This window comes from Cololabis saira, chromosome 12 (genome assembly GCF_033807715.1).
Source record: "Cololabis saira isolate AMF1-May2022 chromosome 12, fColSai1.1, whole genome shotgun sequence".
Classification (NCBI taxonomy): domain Eukaryota; kingdom Metazoa; phylum Chordata; class Actinopteri; order Beloniformes; family Belonidae; genus Cololabis; species Cololabis saira.
In genome coordinates this window covers 25100836-25121241 of record NC_084598.1, presented here as the reverse complement: position 1 = coordinate 25121241, position 20406 = coordinate 25100836, and the positions used below count along the sequence as shown (strand labels likewise).

Genomic DNA, 20406 nt, shown 5'->3' with positions numbered 1-20406 from the left:
TATGGGTTTTTCTCCAGGTACTCAGGTTTTCTCCCAAGCCATAACATGAACTATAATGCAATTGGATTCATGGAAGTAATTAAATATTATACATTGAGTAATTAAAAAAAATGTGAAAACACCTAAAGTGGTCCCTGGACTAGAAAGGCATTGTTGTTGTATTATTGTATAGGGCCACATTCTCTTCTCTTCTTTGTTTTAAATTGTGTTACTGCTGGTTCAAGTTGTTTACTGTCTGAAATTACCCACTGCTATGTTCATTATTTTGTAACGTTGTTTAGAAAAGTGCTATATGAATATAGTTTATTATTATTATTATTATTATTATTATTATTATTATTATTATTATTATTATTATTACTGTATATTTGCAAACACAGGTCGGGTCCACATGAAACCTTTGGACTAAACCATGAGGCTATATCTGAGGCCAGCGTTTGTTCAAAGTGCTTCTACTTCTAATGAACTAAACAGAAGGGAGATGCTGCTTTGTTGCTCTGAAATTAATATTGTTTCTGCACACAACACAGAGAGTGGTGTGCAGTACTTGTAGAATATAAAACTGTGCAAAAACATCTGACATTATGAGGTTGGTTGTAGAGAGAGAAAAATGATTATGTGAATATGATATTCAACATTTCAAATTTACTGAATTTTAAGTAAGCCTAGCAGATTGGATCTCTAACTAAAATGTTTTGTAGCTTGTATACCACATGATGCGGTTGCTGCTGACTGTGTACACAAAGGATCATTTAGGTCTTCACCCTCTGAGCAAACGGATAACTGGCTGTTACCAGGCAACACAGGATCTATTTAAAACCTGTGCTGTTTACTTGGCATAGATGAACTTATTTTAGTGAAAAGCACAAGACATAACTTATGAGAAAAGCGAATCTTTGGTTATTTATTTATTTTGTTTGAGCTACTTTGCTTTTTTATGTTAGGTAAAAACTGCATCAATGGGGGTGGACTCATCCTGGGGTGGTGTTGCCTCTGTTGCCTGGAAACCACGGAAACTGATGTTGATCTGCGGTTGACCTGTGATAAACTGAAGAGGAGACACAGTTTACTCAGAAAGCGCCTGGTGTCAGGCTCAAGGCTGATTTATGATTCCGCGTTACACCAACGCAAAGCTTACGCCGTAGGGTTGGCGGCGACGCACACCGTACGGTGCGTGTCGCCGCGTACCCTACGCCGTAGGCTCTGCGTCGATTTAACGCGGAACCATAAATCAGCCTTCAGTCGTAAAGCTGCTGCAGTGTGCATGAGCGCCTGCGCGCACAGGAGGATTTATTCCAACCCCGAGAGGCTTTTTGCAAAGATAACGGGCTGCGATCTCATGTATTATTACAGTATTGTTTTAGCCTACACGGTTGATAATAAGGTCAACTGATGACTTATGTTGATGTTTTTTCGTTGCATTTCCAGCGCGCCCTCCTCCCGAGTCCATGCATGACGCTACAAGTTAATTCTGGGGTTTGAGTTTCTTTTCCTCTCGATTTCGTGTGAAGGAGGGCTCGCAGCTGAGCCCGCCCTCTCGGTTTCTCAGTCTGTGCTTGCCCCATGTAATGCACTTGAAGAAAAAACCTAAATGAAACGCGGAATAGTCCATCAGAGCGCCCTGCGGGACTGACGCGGAGGGAGCTGCTCCAGCAATGATCATCTAACCGAACGGAGAATATCTGCAGCTTCACCCATGCATTCCTTCGAGGATTTCCGTAGTGAGACCGGGCTGTAAGTGTCTCTCTCTCTGACGCAGAAGCAGGGGGTTTGAAGGCCGGGTCCAGCTGCGGTGAAGTCTCCCGAATCTCAGCATGCAGGATGCGGCTGCGTCCGCGCCGAGCCTTCGGCCGCCGGCTGAACGCGCGGTCGGCGTGCTGTGCTCGTTTGGGAAATACCTGGGCGCCCTGCTGCCGGTCTACCTGGCCGGCTATTACGGCTTCAGCATCGCCGTCGTGTTGCTCGCGCTGATGGTCTACATGGGATGGAAACACAGCCGACTGGAGAAAGTGATGCGGCTCAAGTCTGCCATGTACCTCCTGGACAACGAGCGTGAATTCACCACGGACAGGGTTTTCAGAGCCAAGAGGGATTTGCCCCCCTGGGTAAGAAACAGGATCAGTCACGATCAGTCTGTGCAGGTTCAAGGCCTTCTACCTGGTGTATCTGCCGCATTTGGGAGGTTGATTATGTGCTCAGCTCAGTTACTGCATGCAGGGGCGAAAATCCCGTTTCATAGTTGGGGGGGGTTGGGGTATTAGGTGGCAATAATACAGCACATCTGACATAATACACTGCAAAAACCCCAAATCTTAACAAGAATATTTGTCTTATTTCTAGTTAAAATGTCTCATTTTTAGTTAAAAAAAATCTCATTACACTTAAAACAAGACTCATCACTGGAAAAAAAACAACAATTTTCACCTGTTTCAAGTAGATTTTCACTTAAAATAAGTAGAAAAATCTGCCAGTGGAACAAGATTGTTTTGCTTATAAGATAAATCTTGTCTCACTGGCAGATTTTTCTACTTATTTCAAGTGAAAATTTACTTGAAACAGGTGAAAATTGTTGTTTTTTTTCCAGTGATGAGTCTTGTTTTAAGTGTAATGAGTTGTAATTTTACTGTTTATTATTATTTTCGATTTCTCGATCTCAAATTATTCTAGGGGGGGACAGCTTTACTAATGGGGGGGGACTTGTCCCCCCTGTCCCCCCCGGGATTTTCGCCCCTGACTGCATGACTTCACTGGCGCCTGTGATTTCTTTCAATTCTCCTATTTTTTTTTTTTTAAACTGCACACAGACATACAAGTAAAATGATACAAAGTGCATGACTTTCCTTTTTGTTCACTGCATTTATCTATATTTAGACATTTCCAGTATCCTAGACCTAGGGTATTAGTCTGAAGTGCAGCCACTCTGAGGAATGTGAATCAACGTGACAGATGAGGTCTTTGTAGTGGAAATTGGACAGATTCTCTTGCGTTTTCCCTCTTTCCGCTTTGCTCCCATGGACCTGGTTTTGACCTTATCTGGATTTAAAAACCTGATGACTCATAAACATCTTAAAGAGCAGAGCAGAGCAGAGGAAGTGTGACCAATATAGACCATATCTGGCTAGAGAGCAAGACACTAATAAGCCCTGTGAAACTGAGTATGTGAGTGTTTCTGTTTGCAGAAAGGCCGCTGATTGAGATCTTGTATCTGTTGTGCCGGATGTAGTTGATGGTTTCCTGAAGTTTGTTAAGTTACCAGATTAGTCTACCTTCTGCTGCTAATTAGTTTGTCTAGGTTTCATTGCCAAAAGGAAAATGGAGAATAATTTAATTCTTCTAACGTAAAACTATGAGTGCATGCCTTCACCCCCCCCCCTCATTTTTTCCATGTTGTGGAAAAAATGCCTGAAGGTCATTTTATACACCCCTGAGATATTTGAACTTACTCTTGACAGACAATTCATCCACAGATCAACTTTCCAGATGTGGAAAAAGTGGAGTGGCTGAATAAGGTATGACCCTGTTTTTTTTTGTGTGTGTTTTTTTTTTTTATTATTCATGTGCTGCAGTATATTTTTCATCTCTCTGTATGACCATGGACTGTTGTACTCCATGCAGTCCAGCACTCAATTATTTCTAAATAACACATTCATAATTCCCCAGACTGATACCAACATTAGCGGTATAAATTCCTTACATTTACTGTGAAGAAGAAGAATGCAGGTGTAGATGTTAAGTGACCCGGCTCCCGTTGCATCCTCTCCATTAGAGCAGATAACTGCTGGTGTAATTAAGAGGCAGCCATAGTGCCTCAGATCATATCACAACTTATTTGTCTCTGACAGTCTCCTAACCTCAAGTCAGTTCAGGGTGAGTGTGGGTTTGAATACTAATAATAAGATAAGCCCTTGTGGAGGGAAAAAAGAATGTAACACAGTCAGTGACGAAAGCTTAGATTGTACGATGATTCAATGGACTCTGGTTTTTCAGCCGACTCACTTCCCTTTTGTAAATTTCCTGACATGTGATCCAGCTGCTCACTTGCTTCTGTAAATATGCAGACACACATATGTTATTACAAGCGAAAACGCTTGTCAGGAGAGACGCTTTAAGGAGGTGACAGTAGTACCTGGTGCCTCCCTCCATCTCAGACTCACAGCAGACTACTGCATCAAACTGAAATACATTGAAAATGACGTATAATACCATGAATGCAAATGTGAAGCACATTAGATGAGATTGTTATATCATGGTTTACTTTGCATTGCTGAAATCTTGGGGAGAAACACACTGACTGGCTGTATGCTCTGTTGCGTAGATCCTGCAGCAGGCTTGGCCCTTTGTAGGTCAGTATCTGGAGAAATTACTGGTGGAAACCATCGCTCCCGCCATCCGAGCTTCCAGCATTCATCTGCAGACTCTCAGCTTCACCAAGGTCAACCTAGGAGACAAGGTCTGTGAAAGACTGTCTAAATTACAAATGTGTCATTGCACGTGGACAGCTGATCATAGTATCAAAGCCGTCTGAACATCAGTTAAAGCAGTGGCTCTCATCTGGTCCAGCTTCGGGACCCACCATGACCCCTTCATGACAAACTAAACTTCTCAAATTTATTTAATGAAAAGATAGTACAGAATTAAGCGATTTCATGCACTTGTCTTTTTGGAAGTTCTTCCAAAAAGACCCTTACCTTCACCTGGAAACCGGCCCGCGACCCTCTGAAAATGACCCGCCAGCTGAGAATCACTGAGTTAAAGAGTGTCAGTCCTGTTTGCTGTGTGTAACAGCAGCTGCTGTATTTTACAGGCTGTGAAGGTGTCTGGTGTAAAGGCTCACACAGAACACGATAAGAGACAAGTAATGCTGGATTTGTACCTGAGGTAATGCAGCGCGACTTTTATTCATCTGTCTTTTTAAAGGGAACCAGCGTTTCTTGTTCAAAGCTGAAATCCTTCCTGAATTGCAGTGCTATGAAGGGCCTTGTTTGTAACAGTAGATCTGCGTTTGCTTAACGCTGACTATGAAAACAGCTCTTTCACAAGTTTCTTCACCTGCTTGCCCAAGTTAAATATTCATCATTTTTTTGCAGTTATGCTGGGGATGTGGAAATAAATGTTGAAATCAAGAAGTATTTCTGCAAAGCCGGGGTGAAAGGAGTCCAGGTACAACAGAATTATTTACTTAAACCGAAGCTGTTATTTTTCATCCTGAAAAAATATACCCAAACGTGTTTTCTCTTTGCAGCTTCATGGAAAGCTGCGTGTGATTCTGGAGCCGCTGATTGGAGACGTGCCACTGATTGGAGCCATTACGATGTTCTTCATCCGAAGGCCTGTGAGTGTTTGAACTTTTGCGCTGGACTTGTATCTGAGATCTACGTTTATTCATATTTCCTGGCTTTCCTCTGTGTCACGCACAGAAACTAGACATCAACTGGACTGGACTAACCAACCTGCTGGACATACCCGGACTGAAGTGAGTTTTGTGTTGGAGTGTTTGTAGCTCTCCTTGTAGGTCTTGTGCTTCTGCTCCTTTGTGGCCCATTTTGACACTTCAGGAAAGGTTCAGCAGTCACATGTGCATGCATGCATAAACTGAGACAGACAACAGAGCTCAAGTGTCCGTTTGTCCAGGTCTGTTTGGTCGGATGCTTAAAGGATAAGGGTGGCTTCCTGCTTCATTTTGTTTTTGTCAACTGTCCCTATGAAAAGGCTGAAAACAGGAACAGATAAGTTGGTTATACTTAAATGGTGTTGCAATTGAAGTCAAAGTATGATGTAGCTTATTTTTCTGCTTCTCCAGATCTTTGTTGTTGTCCAAAGGATCATAAAAAGATTTGAGAGCGCAGCAAAGTTATAGTGAATGAGCTAATTTGCCACAGACATGAGCAATGTGCTTGTATTTGTGCAATAGATATATTGTCACAAAGCCCACATCTGCAAATAGTGAAAATGCAATTTTTTTTCTCCAGTTGGAATATTTTACTGCATAAAAAGCTTCCTGATGGATTAAGCCATTAGCAAAATGAGGATACAAACTATTTGCAACCTATTTGTGAAGTTGATCAGATTATACTCTGAATGAACTAGATGGAAAAATCGAAATAGTTCAGATGATCAAAAGAATTTTCTTGGTGAATTAATTTTTCATGGGATTTGATTGATGACAAGTGTTGAGCAAAGCCAGCCTATTTCTTTAAGCTGCTGTTCCTTGATGACGTCCAGATGAGTTTGGTTTTATTGACCCCACAGTGTTAAATATATTATATGCAAACATGATTATATAGAATTTGAAGGAAAAAAGAGTCTCAAAATGATGGAACAAAACATAAATAAATTAGGATGAAATTATTTTGGCTGCAATGATGAAATCTTTGTGATCACAGCGTGCATAATTGAATACAATGCACAACAAAGAAAATACAATTAAAGCGTTGTCAGAGGTGTAAATCGGCTGCTGAAACATCAGCGTTACACACACGCGGCCATCATTCCCTTTGACAATACTTTTAATGACAGTTGGTCATTCATGTTTAATTGTATTCCTCTTTCAGATTACATTTGCCAGAATAATTTCACAGAAAAATGCCCAGATGGCCAACTCCTCTTTGGCCAGTGCGTTTCTGTTGCTAGTTTTCGTGCATGAACTTTGATTTCTTTCCCAGCAGGGTGTTATGTCCACAGTCTGTCTGTATGTCAGTTGTCTGTGAGTCCCAAACATCAACCTTGCATTCATTTGCAGTGCCATGTCGGACACTATGATAATGGATGCAATAGCCTCGTACCTGGTGCTTCCCAATCGCCTCACTGTTCCTCTGGTAGCTGACCTTCACGTGGCGCAGCTCCGCTCCCCTCTCCCAAGGGTAACTGTCTCAATAACGAACGTTCCTCCTTGGGAAAGCATCTTGATCCGTGTTAGCAGATTAGCGAGCACACACATAGCCTTCACACCACAGGTCACGCAGCTCTTCACATTGTGGATGAAAAGCATTAAATGACAGCCACGCTTGACTTTTACTCCGGTTGTGCGTGCTTTTCTGCATGTCAGGGAGTCGTTCGCATCCACCTGCTGGAGGCTGAGGACTTGACGGCCAAGGACACGGTGATCAAGGGCCTGATCGATGGGAAGTCAGACCCATATGCCGTGCTGCGCGTTGGAACCCAGATCTTCACTTCTCATCACGTGGACAGCAACCTGAACCCACAGTGGAGAGAGATGTATGAGGTGAGAGTGCTGGCGGTAAAGCAATTACTCCTGAAACTGAAAGCAAACAAAAAAAAAAAAATACAGTTCTTTGGGTTTACACTCAGAGGTTGTCCCTCCTCTTAGACTGTGTGCCAAAAATGATGGTTTATGTTGTTGTCCTTGCACTGTGGAGATGTCACAACATCTTTGAGAGTTACTTTATCCCCGTTGCTGCAAAGATGAACCCTTTTGTGGGCATTTTATTTCCTGTTGTAACAGGAAGCAGCTGTTTCTGAGACAAGCGACTGCTTGCTCGGGCACACTTTTGTATTTTCTTTATGAGAGTTAATCCAAGCTCTAATTTGACATGAAATGATCTGCATCTAACTAGCAGTTCGTAGTGCAACGCTCTCGCCGTTGTGATTCCGTTTGCATGCCCTTTGTCGTTTGTGGCTGTATCTATATTTGTATATTTGTTGTATGTACTGGGTATTTGTCCATTTATGAGTGTGTATGTGTGTCAGGTGATTGTCCATGAAGTACCTGGTCAGGAGTTGGAAGTGGAAGTGTTTGACAAAGACCCAGACCAGGATGACTTCCTGGGCAGGTAGCTTACTCATTCTCATTCATTCCCCCTGTTTCTACGTGTTTCTCATAACATTTCCATCACTGCTTTTGCCATCATGAGCTATAACTGTGTGCAAGCATGGTCTTGTTCATCTCTATGTATAGCTTTATTGATCCCCTGTATCTTTTATTTATGTCTTTCAGGGTAAAGATGGATCTGGATATTGTGAAGAAAGCAAGAATTGTGGATGATGTGAGTTGTAATGCTTGGGAGGTTTTATTGCTATTGCCTTTTTCCCTCTCAGGCTATACACTGAAAATAAAGGAAATGATTATTACATTATCTCAGTTTGAGAAATAGCTGAGTCAGAATGTGGTTTTGTTATCATGTGACACTGGAAACAACCATGTGCCTACTCGTGATCTGCACCGATGTCTCCACCTAATCCTGTCTAAAGTTACAGAAATAAGTCAGATGAGAGAAACGCATGTGTTTTTTCTTGCGCGCAGTGGTTTAATCTGGTGGACGTCCCGTCTGGCAGTGTTCACCTGCGACTGGAATGGCTCTCTCTGCTGTCCTCTGCTGACAGGCTGACGGAGGTGAGTCCACAGCTCAGTGTAATACTGACGGAATTTAATTTAGCTTTCATTTTTCACTTTATTTCTTTTTTTTATGCATACAGTTGAGATTGGTCTTTACAACCTTTTCTTACCTATTACCTATGATATGCATAGGCATTTCAAAATAGGTTCCATATTAAAAAACACACACACAAAAGAAAACAACAACACTGTATGTGCCCTCTGGTAGCCTACAAGGCTTTTAAGGATCCTGTTCATCATAAGCTCTGTTTGTACTTTAACCAGGTGATTCAGAAGAATCAGAATTTGACCTCAAAGACAGCTGATCCTCCATCTGCAGCCATCCTTGCCATCTACCTTGACCAAGCCTATGCGCTGCCTGTAAGTCTGTCGCCCATTAACTACGTGGTGTATTTGATTTGTATTTGTTATGCTCAGTGCTGTGTTCAAAATGTTGCAGATGAGGAAAGGAAACAAGAACCCAAGCCCAGTGGTGCAGATTTCCATTCAAGACACAACCAAGGAGAGCAAGGTGAGTGTTAAAGATAACCGCTTCTCAAAGCCCCACAGCCAACTATAAGCATAATGAATTCTTTCACCTTGCATCTGCAGACCTGCTATGGGACCGTCAACCCTGCCTGGGAGGATGCTTTCACCTTCTTCATTCAGGATCCTCGCAAACAAGACATTGACATTCAGGTAAGCAATCAATGGCAACAGTTAAACATTTTTTTTTTTTTATATATATATTTTTATCCCCAATTTTTTTTTCCCATTTTTCATCACCCAATGCTCCTACCTAAGTCAGTCCTTGCTCCCCTCTACCAACCCCAGGAGGGCCCCGCACTGAGCTCAGGTCTCCTCCTTATCCTGAGGAGTGAGCAGGCCACTTCTTTTCACCAGACAGGGTGGGGCTTCTCTGGCCGGATATAGCGCGTGGTAGGATCACGTTGTTCCGGCCAGATCCTCCCCACCCCATCTGGCGCCCCGGTTGGCCAGAGGGGGCATGCCAAGGTCATGGGGGAACTAACACGCACTTCAGTGCCCACAGTGTCCCCGACGGGAATCGAACCCAGGACCTTCTTGCTGTGAGACCGCTGCACTACCAGCTGCGACACCATGCCCCCCCACATTGAACATTTTGCATAAACAATTTCCACTAATTACTGCCATGCAGAGTCCCTTGAGAGGTCAGTCACTCTCATGACGAATTAGGATTGACGCAAGTTTAGGGCTGATCACCCTGAGCTGGCCACCTCCCTGCCCCCCCCCCCCCCCCCTTGCAACAATCACTCACCATCAACACGACACCCACACACTCTCGCGTATGTGCCTGCACAAAGGAAATTGACATCTTATCATGTGTTTCATAAAACTGAGTGTCATCATTTATGTAAACTGCGGTCTTTATTCCGTTCCTCTTCTTGCTGCTTCGTCCTAACACTGTTCTTACTGTGTTTCAATCAGGTGAAGGATGACGACCGTGCCATGTCTTTGGGAAATCTGATGATCCCTCTGAACCGTCTCCTAGAGACCTCTGAACTCACATTGGACCAGTGGTTTCAGCTGGAGAATTCTGGCTCGGCCAGCCGCATCTACATTAAATTTGTGCTTAGGGTTAGTATTTCATGCACATACTCTCATTGTGTCCCCTGTCACGCTTGCTGGCTAGTTTGATGAGGTACATTGGAGTCTGTGAAGACAAATTATTAAATAAATGTACCATTTGTGCATTAGACCACGAGAGACAAACTCTGTTGGGCGTAACCACAAGATTAAATAATGCTAGCTATTGGAGAGGATGAACTTCTACCACATGATTATCACACTCATCAATCAACAGTGTTTTGTAATTCGCTCTTTGATGTTTGCTCACACGTGCTCCTCTGTTTCCTACAGGTTTTGTGGCTGAGTGAGGATGCCACTCCCACAACTCCGTCTCCTCGACCTTTAGGCCCCGGGTCCGGCATGGGCCAGGGTGGAATCACGTCGGAGCTGAACCCTCAGGGGCCTGGCGGGTTAGGCAAGCCTCAGCCCACAGAGCCACAGCACACCACACCCGACCCAGAGTTCGCCACTGAGGTAAGAAGTTACTTCCCGCAGACTTTCCTCTCATATGAAAGCTGCAGGAACATTCCCTGTCCCTCGCGCTGTGTGCAGGGAGTGCTCCGAATCCATCTGATGGAGGCCCAAAACTTGATAGCCAAGGACAACTTTATGGGGGGCATGGTGAAGGGAAAGAGCGACCCCTACGTCAAGATCCGGGTCGCTGGCATTACTTTCCGGAGCCACACCATCAAGGAGAACCTCAATCCTGTCTGGAATGAACTCTATGAGGTGTTAACACTTTTACTCCTGGAGCAGTCATTTACCTCCATTACTTCACCAGATAATGATTTTATTTTTCTTCTTGTGTTTAGGTGATTTTGACCCAGCTTCCAGGTCAAGAGGTCCAATTTGAGCTCTTTGATAAGGACATTGATCAGGATGATTTTCTTGGAAGGTGCTTCTTTACAACACAAATAAGGCTTTCACAGGATCACCAACAGGTTTTTGTTTATAACTGACGTACGTCACTGTCTTTACAGGTTCAAGCTCAATCTACGAGACATCATCAGCTCACAATTCATTGATACGGTGTGTGAAATGAATCCAAGCGGTAAATGACATACTGTACCTTCATTAAGGTTCATAACATAACACACAGGCTTCTGCGCTGCTCTGGTTTTAGTGGTACACTCTTAATGATGTGAAGTCGGGTCGAGTTCACCTGGTGATGGAGTGGCTGCCCAAGGTCTCCGACCTACCCAGACTGGAGCAGGTGAGAGATGTGCTCCGCATTTCTATTTCCTGATCATCTGGACATAGCATGAAAGTGGCTGGAGCTCAGGAGGTACACGTTCAATTCAAAGGTTGCTGGGTGAATGACGTCCCCTTACTGGAAACTGGCAGTGGATAAACCCGTCTACTAAGTCACTGTGATGTCGTGTAATGTATTCTGCTAATAATGTAGTCATATGTACATGGATGAGACGTAATGATGTAATTATGCCACTCCAGAGAAGTTTAAAGCTCCCTTTAGCAAACTCTGACTTTCTGAAGATTATAGCTGTGCACAAATGGCACAGATCAGTTTTAATCTTGTTTCTCCCGTAAAACTATTGTCTTTGTATCGCCAGTCTACACTTGTAAAGGTTATTTATGAATTTTGTTTAAAATACAGGGTAGTGTTTCCAAGTGGAGAACAGTATTTATGAACACTGCTGCATTTTTGAGTGGGATCCATAAAATGGTCACTGGTGATATTTAAACAGCCGGCAGGGTTTATTAATGAAGGCTGAAAACAGCCATTGTAAATGTTGCTCTGTATCAGTACATCTGTTCTTCCACTGCTTCTCCAGTCCGCCTCCATCTATCCATTAACTATACCAGCTTGAATCTTATTCGGGGTCACAGGGGTCTGCTGGGGCCTATCCCAGCTTCTGCCAACGGGTGAAAAATGGGTGGTATATCCTATCCAGGTTGCTCTGTTTTTGAATTCTTCACTCCAGCAGACTAAAGACCTCAGGGGGCTTAATTTAAAATAATAATCAAAATATTTTAGTCAGACTGATTGATACAGTATTTTGTTGCTCTTGGGTCAGCAACTATAATGCAAGCGGGCGGTCTTCTCCTCAGTCACTGTTCAGTCGACTGAAACTGCTCTTCTGTCAGTCACGGAGTCACTACGGGCTGCCAGATCGGCTGTTCTGTCCTCAGTCCTCATACTGCTCCACCTGTCTGCTCTGCTGCCCTCGACACGGTCAACCACCACATCCTCACTCTCCTCACTGTCAGGATCTGTCCTCTTATGGTTCATGTCTTACCTCGCAGGAAGATCTTTCAGAGTATCATGGCAAGGACGAGTGTCCAGATTGCATGAGCTGGCAACAGGGGTGCCACAGGGATCGGTGCTTGGCCCCCTTCTCTTTTCACTATACACCTCTTCACTAGGGGAAATCATCACCTCTCATGGCTTCTCTTACCACTGCTATGCTGATGACACCCAGCTCTTACTTTCCTTCCCACCTGGTGACACGACCGTCTCAATGCGAATGTCGGCGTGTCTTTCTGATATCTCTGCTTAGGCAAGGCAAATTTATTTATATACCACAATTCAACACAAGGTAATTCAAAGTGCTTTACATTGACATTAAAAGCGGCAAGATATAATTAGACAGTAAATAACAAATAAGATTGAAAAAATTAAGAATAAGCACAAGCTGTTAAAAATAAGGGCAGTAGAGTACAGCAGGTAAGTTTAATTTAGGAGTACGCTTCAGTAAACAGTAATGTTTTTAACCCTGATTTAAAGGAGCTGACAGTTTAAACTGCTTAGATGAAGGGCTGACACCTTCCGCTAAATCTGTCCAAAACTAAGCTTATTGTCTGTCCAGCCAGTCATTCCTTACCTCCTCAGATAAGCGTGCAGCTAGATTCCACCACACTTGTGCCCACATCTTCTGCCAGGAATCTTGGTGTCATTTTAGACAGCCAGCTGACCTTTAAGGAGCATGTTGCCTCGGTTTCCCGGTCTTGCCAGTTGGCTCTCTACAACATCAGGAAAATCAGACCCTACCTGACAGAACATACAACACAGCTCTTGGTACAGGCTCTGGTCGTGTCACGTATTGACTACTGTAATTCCTTGTTGGTCGGCCTCCCTGCGTGCTCAGTTAAACCTCTGCAGATGATCCAGAACACAGTAGCACATCTGGTTTACAATCAACCTGAAGAGAGCTAATTCTCACTCTGCTGCTAATCTCTCTGCACTGGCTTCCAGTTGCAGCACGCATCAAGTTTAAAGCTTTGCTTCTGGCTTACCAAACAATTACGCAAACGGCTCCTCAATACCTTCACTACTTGATTCAGAGCTACACTCCCGCTCGACAGCTCCGCTCAGCCAGTGAAAGAGGCCTGGTGCTTCCACCACTACGTAGCGTGAAATCAGTAGCCAGACTCTTCTCCTCCATTGTTCCCCGATGGTGGAATAACGTACCAAAATCTGTCCGATCTGCAGGATCTGTACCTACTTTTAAGAGCAAGCTAAAGACCCAGCTCTTTAAGGAGCACTTCGGCATCTAGTAGGATGCATGCACTTACGTCAAGATGGTGTCTTCTAACGTAGCTTTCTTATTCATAGAAAAAAAAAGAAAAAAAAATTCTAGCACTGGCGTGAGAGCACCTGTGTCCAACTGGACTCTCAGCGGTCTGACCAGCACTTATCCAACTGTGACCTCTCATATGTAAGTTGCTTTGGATAAAAGCGCCTGCTAAATGACAGTAGTAGTAGTCACCATTTTTTGGTTGGTATCATTACTCACACAGCTAGCCCCCGATGTAGCTATGTAGTTCCTGTGTCTAGCTCCGCAGAGGTATGGGGCCGGAGTAGCATGGGTTTTACTGGCTCTGAACCAGTGCTTTCTTTGCGGATGGCCGTCGAAACATGAAGAACTAGATCTGAGTGAGCTGCTGGCTCTGAACCAGCGCTGGAACTGCTCTGGTGGAAAAAGGCTTGTTTGTGGAGAAAAACAAAACCCTTTTTAAAGGTAACCCCTGCAACCTGAGGGCACAGATAGGCACAACAACACACTGCTCTAGAGCTTTAACAAATAATTATAAAACTTAAAAGCCTGCAGCAATCAAAAGACTGTGATGATTGTTGTGGATTGACTGTTCTGGATTAGGACACTGCCTTTCTGAGAGCGAGGTCTCTGAATAGAGTCTGCAGAGCAAATGAGATATACAGAAGGAATCTTATTTCTGATCATTACACAAACCTCCTCTATGAAGTAACTTTAAAACTGCAGATGTCTTTATCAAAGATACTTATTTACTGCGGTCCAGCGGGAAGATTTGGTCTCACAAGTAAAAAGAAAAGAAGAACATCCAGTTCTTAACGTGAATGTACAAAGTAAGGGATATTAGCCAGGAACGCGGTGCATGGAGTGCTGCTTGGGTATTAGCAAAAATAGTATCCCTCAGGTGCTCTTCAGTCAAGGGAGATCCATAAATTGTTGAAAACAGAGGACTGAGGCACTCATGAGGGTAAGGTTAATAAAATGCCTTTATTTTTGCATGGCTAGTCTCTTAAAAGCGTTTTAAGAGACTAGCCATGCAAAAATAAAGGCATTTTATTAACCTTACCCTCATGAGTGCCTCAGTCCTCTGTTTTCAACAATTAAGGGATATTAGCATTGAAGGTGTTGCTTTCCAGTGAAACTCCGGTGTAAAACATGGGTCAAAATATTCACAATTATTTTGTGAAATATTGCACATAGTTGAGTTGTTTTAGAAAGGGGAACAACCGCAGTAGAAACATACTCTTAATTTGTCATACTGATTCTGCTGAAGGTTCCTGTTTATTGCAACAGAATCCGAGGAAGAATTTTATTTATTTCATTTTCACACAACCAAAACTGTGGATTAGTCCTCCGACAGTTAACCAGATGCCAAATATCACAAATTCTATCCTTTGACTGTCTTGTGCTTCAGGTATACAAGACATGAAAGATTTGCAGATTGCATCACTGATATTGTTGCCAAAGAAACCTTATCTTGAGTATTGCTCAAATACTGTCTTGTTTCCGTTTCCTTCAGGTCCTGCAGTATCAGTCCCAGCAGTCGTACCAAAACAAGGTTGTGCCATCAGCAGCTGTGCTGTTTGTGTATGTGGAGCGTGCACACGGCCTGCCAGTAAGACCCTATCTATGAGTCCTTGGGGCTTTATCTGTTGTTTGAAGTCATGCGATTGGGCAAGTACAAACATTGTCTTTGTTGTCAATGCACTGCATACAACACCGCAGTGTTCGAATGCAGCTAAATATTAATTCATGTATTGGCGCAGAGATGTTATGTATCTATTTTTGTGTAACTGAGACAGTCTAAGAGGATGGATATCAGTACAAAGGTCCATGTTGTAATCACGATGGATAATAGCAACATTGATCTTTATATCCACAGTCACAAGGCAGGCGATAAAAGAAGTTTGCAATTCAAAGTAAAACGAGAGCATACTGACAGAAACAATATACCACATGCAATTAAATAGAACATTTTGTCCCTCCTGTGCCAGAACCACTCAGTCTTCTGAGGAATATCTTTAAAGGATGTGGTTAAAGTCCATGCAAAATATTTAAAACCAGCTAAATTCATAAATTGTTTCATCGTCATAATGAAAGTGTTTATATCAAGGACTTTTACAATAAAAAAGGAGTGATTCTTCTGTTCTAAGCGTCAACCTGTAAAAAACTAAATTGCAATTAAATATATGAGACTGAGACGTTCAGTGTAAATATTTGTTGGCATAATAAACCTTTTTTTTTTGTTTGTTTCATAAGTTAAACTTTGCTGCGTTTTACATATTTTTACATGACTAATGATGCCAAAACTTTTAGATTCATTAATGTCATGCACTGGCTCTCTCAGGAAGGCATTACAGCATGATTTGACTTTGACAGTTTTTAAAGATGCGTCTCAGTCATCTATTTCAGTTGTGTAGAATACTTTAATAATCATAATAATCTTTATAAATGTCAACATTATCATTTTAGATGTGGGTTAGGTAGATAATAAATACACAGTTTAAATAAAACTGGTCCATGAATAAAGCCCTGTGGGACACCTACAGGGCAGCTGAGATAAGATGATCTGTGCCGTCGATACTTTTTATTTGATAGAAATTATTCATCCAATGGATAGTTTCTTTAAAAAAAATTTATGTGTAAATTTATGTGTGAATTTATGCAAAAAAGGAACATGAGCATAGTAGTGGATGGTGTCAGAATCTTTAAATCTAAACACAACTACACTATGATGTTATGTATGTTACATTATTGCTGACAATCAGATTGTGGTAAAATGTTTCTCCTGAATTGCATTTTTGTGCATTGTTTTAGTTGAAAAAGAATGGAAAGGAGCCAAAGGTTGGAGCTGAGATTACACTTAAGACTGTTTCCTACAAAACCAAGGTAGGATGATGACTTTTGCTCAGAGCATGTACATGCAACAAACAAAATGAAAAGTCATAGAATTTTTCATTGTTTTTTTCTCAAAGATTTGTGAGCGATCCACATCTCCTCGCTGGGATGAAGCCTTTCATTTTTTGGTTCGTGACCCTAGAGACGAAACACTGACTGTCAAGGTGAGAGAAGATATTTATCAAAGATATTCATTAGACCTGTGCCTTAAAAGCAGGTACATTTGATTCTGTCTAAGCTGACATCGTATCCCAACTCGATGAGAGTATGAGGACAGTGTGTTTATCCATATACCGTATCCGTTTGTTTTCATCTAGCTGTCCCACAGCTGGGGCCAGGCTCTTGGGTCCTTGACGCTTCCTCTGAGAGACGTGTTCCCTGAGCCGGGGTTGGTCCTGGACCGCTGGCTCAGTCTGGACGGAGCTCTGCCAGAGAGCCAGATACTACTGAGGGCCACACTCAAGGTGCTGAACATGTCTTAATCTCTCTTTGTTGTGGGACGTGTGATCGGAGCAGGTTTTGTGTATTTTTGTGGTTTGTTATGTGCTGCAAGTCTTGCATTTTTGTTGCTCAAAATTATTTCCTGTACGTATTTAGCCAATACTGCAAAGTTCTTGGCTTCTTCATTTTTGTACTGGTTCAACATAAGAGATGCAAGTCTGCATCCAATGAATATGTGACATTGTGTAAAATGTAAATAAACACAAAATAGAATGGTTTCTAAATAATTAAAGCCTTACATTTATTTACAAATGGCACAGATATCAAATATGTCAGACAGTGAACTTAGGCCTCGGTCTTCATGCAGCAGACCCAGGCATGACCCTCTGTCTGCAGCCTGTGGACGAAATAAAGTCCCACTTTAGACTGGAAACACGTGACCTTTGCCCTCCAGTGGTTGCGTTCAGGGTGACGTATGAGGAGAAGATGTTTCATAAAGTGGAGGTCACATGTTTCCAGTCTGCAGCCAGACCCTTCTCAAACCAGGTTCAAGTGCCAGCCTGTCACTCTTTGCTATATATCTTCCCTCTCTCTGCCACCAATTCCTTTCTGCTAAGTTCTAATAAAGGCCACAAAGTCTTAATTTCAATTGCTTTTAGGAAAAATCTCATGCTCACTTTTTGGGATGTAGTTACCTTTTATTTGAAAGTGGGGAGAGAAACAGAAATACCTGCAGCTAAGTTCATAGGCCAGGACTTGCCCCTGGACCAGCTGTGATGAGGACTTGCACCCTCTGTACACGGGTGACCTGGTAAAGACTGCAAAAAGGTTTTTCATGTTCTGAGTCTCTGGAAAGCGCCTAGAGACAACTTCTGTTGTAATAGATGCTAAATAGACACTAAAATTGAATTGAATTGAAAAAATTGAATTAATTACTAAAGATCAATCGATGTCACATCTCAGCAACTGATTGGATTATTATTGTCAAAAACTACCTAGAGAGACTAACTCTTTCAGAAGTAAAGACTGTTGATGAAAGGTTCATCAGTCTGTGACAGACTGGTGCGGAAATATTTCAGCTGCTGATGAATTGTGTTTTTCCACGTAAGCTTTCTCAAGTTTGGAGTTTGGGGAGGCTTCATTTATATTGCATAATATTTTCAGAGATTTAGAAATTCCTGAGAAATCTCTGTGAATGCATGAAAATCAGTCTTAAATGAGCACGATGTTGAGGCCCACTGGTGTCCCGGCAAATGAAAACATCACAATCTGTTTACACAGCAGAAACACTCATGGAAATCAGGGTAACAGTCACCTGCTTGGAGTGGCATCAAAACTATATCTTAAGTCTAATTTAAGTTTAATGTTCAGAATCCTGTGAAATCTGAAAAATTTTGCACATTTACAGAATGTCATATCTGGTCATGTTTGTATGCCGCAGATCTTGGACACTCAGTTAGCAGTGTGCCGTAGCAGTCCAGGTGGGAACGCCGGTGGAGTTGAAACCATCCCCAAATGGGATCCTTCCCACCTAGACCTCAGACACAGAAGTGGATTCTTGAGGTGAGTCTTTTGCTGTGCAAAAGAAAGAAAGATATTGTGGGCAAAATGGTGAAATCTGATGATGGGAATAACTAAATGAATTAAGAAGAGTGTTAACCCATTCAAGGTTGTTTTCCTTTTATAAAACCATACATGTTGTAGGTCATTTTATTGACAATACAGATTTGTGTTGACTGAATAAATAAAATATTATATATTATAATATACAGTATAATATAATAAACTATTGTGATGAGCATCTTTTGTCTTTAGCATCGGTGACAACGCCAACACTGACGGACAGGTGAAGCTTACAATCGGCTACTCCACTGAGGAAAACAGGCTTTTCATCACCGTTCACGCCTGCAGGTTGATAAATTCCTCTCTCCTTTATATATTCTCATCACATATTTCACGCACAACAGCTGATACCACCATAAACTGTGATGTCTGAACACTCGCAGAGCCCTCACATCCTGCTCCAAGGATGGCGCCGACCCATATGTGTCCTTCATCCTGCTGCCCGACAAGAAGGCAACCACCAAGAGAAGGACCGCCACCAAGAAGAGAGACCTCAACCCAGAATTCAACGAGAGGTGAGACCAAAAGATGACACACCTGTGACAGAGACAGAGGTGTGGGGGATTCCCATTAACCTCTCCCATCTTCATTTCTCTCTGTAAAGGTTTGACTTTGATTTTACTCTGGAGGAGTCCACGCAGAGAAGACTGGACCTTTCTGTGAAGAACAGCGTCTCCTTCATGAGCAGAGAGAGGGAGCTCATCGGCAAGGTATTTGAGAGCACGTATTTAGTCCATTTCTTTGCCTACATTTCATGATTTTGCCAAAAATATTAAAGCCACACGACTGTTTTGCTTTGTTTTCAGTTGCAGCTGGACCTGGACCAAATTGACCTCAAGACTGGTGTCACTCAGTGGTAAAGATTTTCACAGCTACATAACAGCATGTTATATCTATGAGGTTGTATTGATTTATTATTACATGAACTACAACTTTCACCTTTTTTTTTTTTGCATAGGTACGATTTGGTAGCTGAGACCAACTAGAAGAAGTTCGACGTTCCGTATTACGTAAAACATAAACGCTGCATCGCTTCTGTGATCTGTGAATCGTGTTTGTATATTTAGCTTAAATCAACGTTTCCACATTCACTGAAGGAAGAAAAAACCTTTCTGGTCCACAATAACACAGATCATCAGTATTTATGAGAAAATAAACTTTATGTAGCTCATCATTCGTAAACTGTTACTGTAACTGTACGAAATCTATAGTAGTTTGGCTGACTAGATATTTGACAATAATGCAACTTTGTTGCACAACAAACTAAGTATGTGTTTTAGAGCATGTGGAGGTCCTTAGTGGATTTTATTTAAAATCACAAAAAAGGGCTCATGCTGTGGTCAGTATCCGGAAATTTGACTGTGTTTTATGGATTTAAAGCACCCAACACAACTGAAAAAGATTTCTTTGATTTTTATTTTTCCAGACTCTTAAGATTCCCAATATGACTTTGTTTATATACGTTTATATTATTGCCTTAACTACAACAAAACTGTGCACAATTTGTCAGTGTTTCTGAAATATGTTCCAGATGAAGTTTTATATGTACCGAAAGTTACTTTTATAAATCAAAGTATTACAAAAGCTGAAACCATAGGTATGATACTGCAGGTGGGGGTCAACATCACTGTGCTTTTATGAAGATGAAACTTTGTAGATACACGTCGCTGCGTGACAGCAACCAAAGCTTCTTTGTGTTTCCAAGTGTTTGTTGAGCTGAACCTCTCAGTAGTCTCTATTTATTTCTCAAGCAAAGAGGTTTTTCCAGCATGAGCAGCATGTTAATATTCACCACCCACTTCGACGCAAAGGTGTGGAAGCTCATTTGCTGTAATGGAAAGAAAAGTGTGTTGACACAACTGAGGAGCTGTGCTTTGACATACTTTTTACATATCATTGTGTACCTGCTGAAGTTGTTTATTAAAGTTTGCACTCTCATCAGTCAAATGAATCTTGTGATTTCATTTTCATCATTGAGGTATACAAACTTAA

The 20406-nt window shown here is 42.1% G+C and overlaps 1 protein-coding gene across 2 annotated transcripts; it reads left to right on the top strand.

Moving 5' to 3' along the window:
- Positions 1-1314: 1314 nt before the first annotated feature.
- esyt1a (extended synaptotagmin-like protein 1a) lies at positions 1315-20354 on the top strand. Of its 2 annotated transcripts, none has more exons than XM_061736130.1 (31): positions 1315-2105; positions 3453-3509; positions 4316-4450; positions 4805-4878; positions 5088-5160; positions 5243-5332; positions 5418-5473; positions 6740-6860; positions 7046-7222; positions 7708-7790; positions 7955-8003; positions 8261-8350; positions 8618-8713; positions 8793-8864; positions 8945-9031; positions 9800-9949; positions 10232-10414; positions 10493-10669; positions 10753-10835; positions 10921-10969; positions 11064-11153; positions 14972-15067; positions 16270-16341; positions 16428-16514; positions 16668-16814; positions 18233-18354; positions 18607-18702; positions 18798-18929; positions 19019-19124; positions 19221-19270; positions 19373-20354. In XM_061736130.1, exons 1-31 carry the CDS (start codon positions 1815-1817, stop codon positions 19398-19400), a joined length of 3219 nt encoding a protein of 1072 aa, XP_061592114.1. In that variant the 5' UTR covers positions 1315-1814; the 3' UTR covers positions 19401-20354. The 2 variants fall into 2 exon arrangements, with proteins under 2 accessions (XP_061592114.1, XP_061592115.1); XM_061736131.1 differs by having other exon boundaries at positions 1316-2105; positions 3468-3509.
- Positions 20355-20406: the final 52 nt, after the last annotated feature.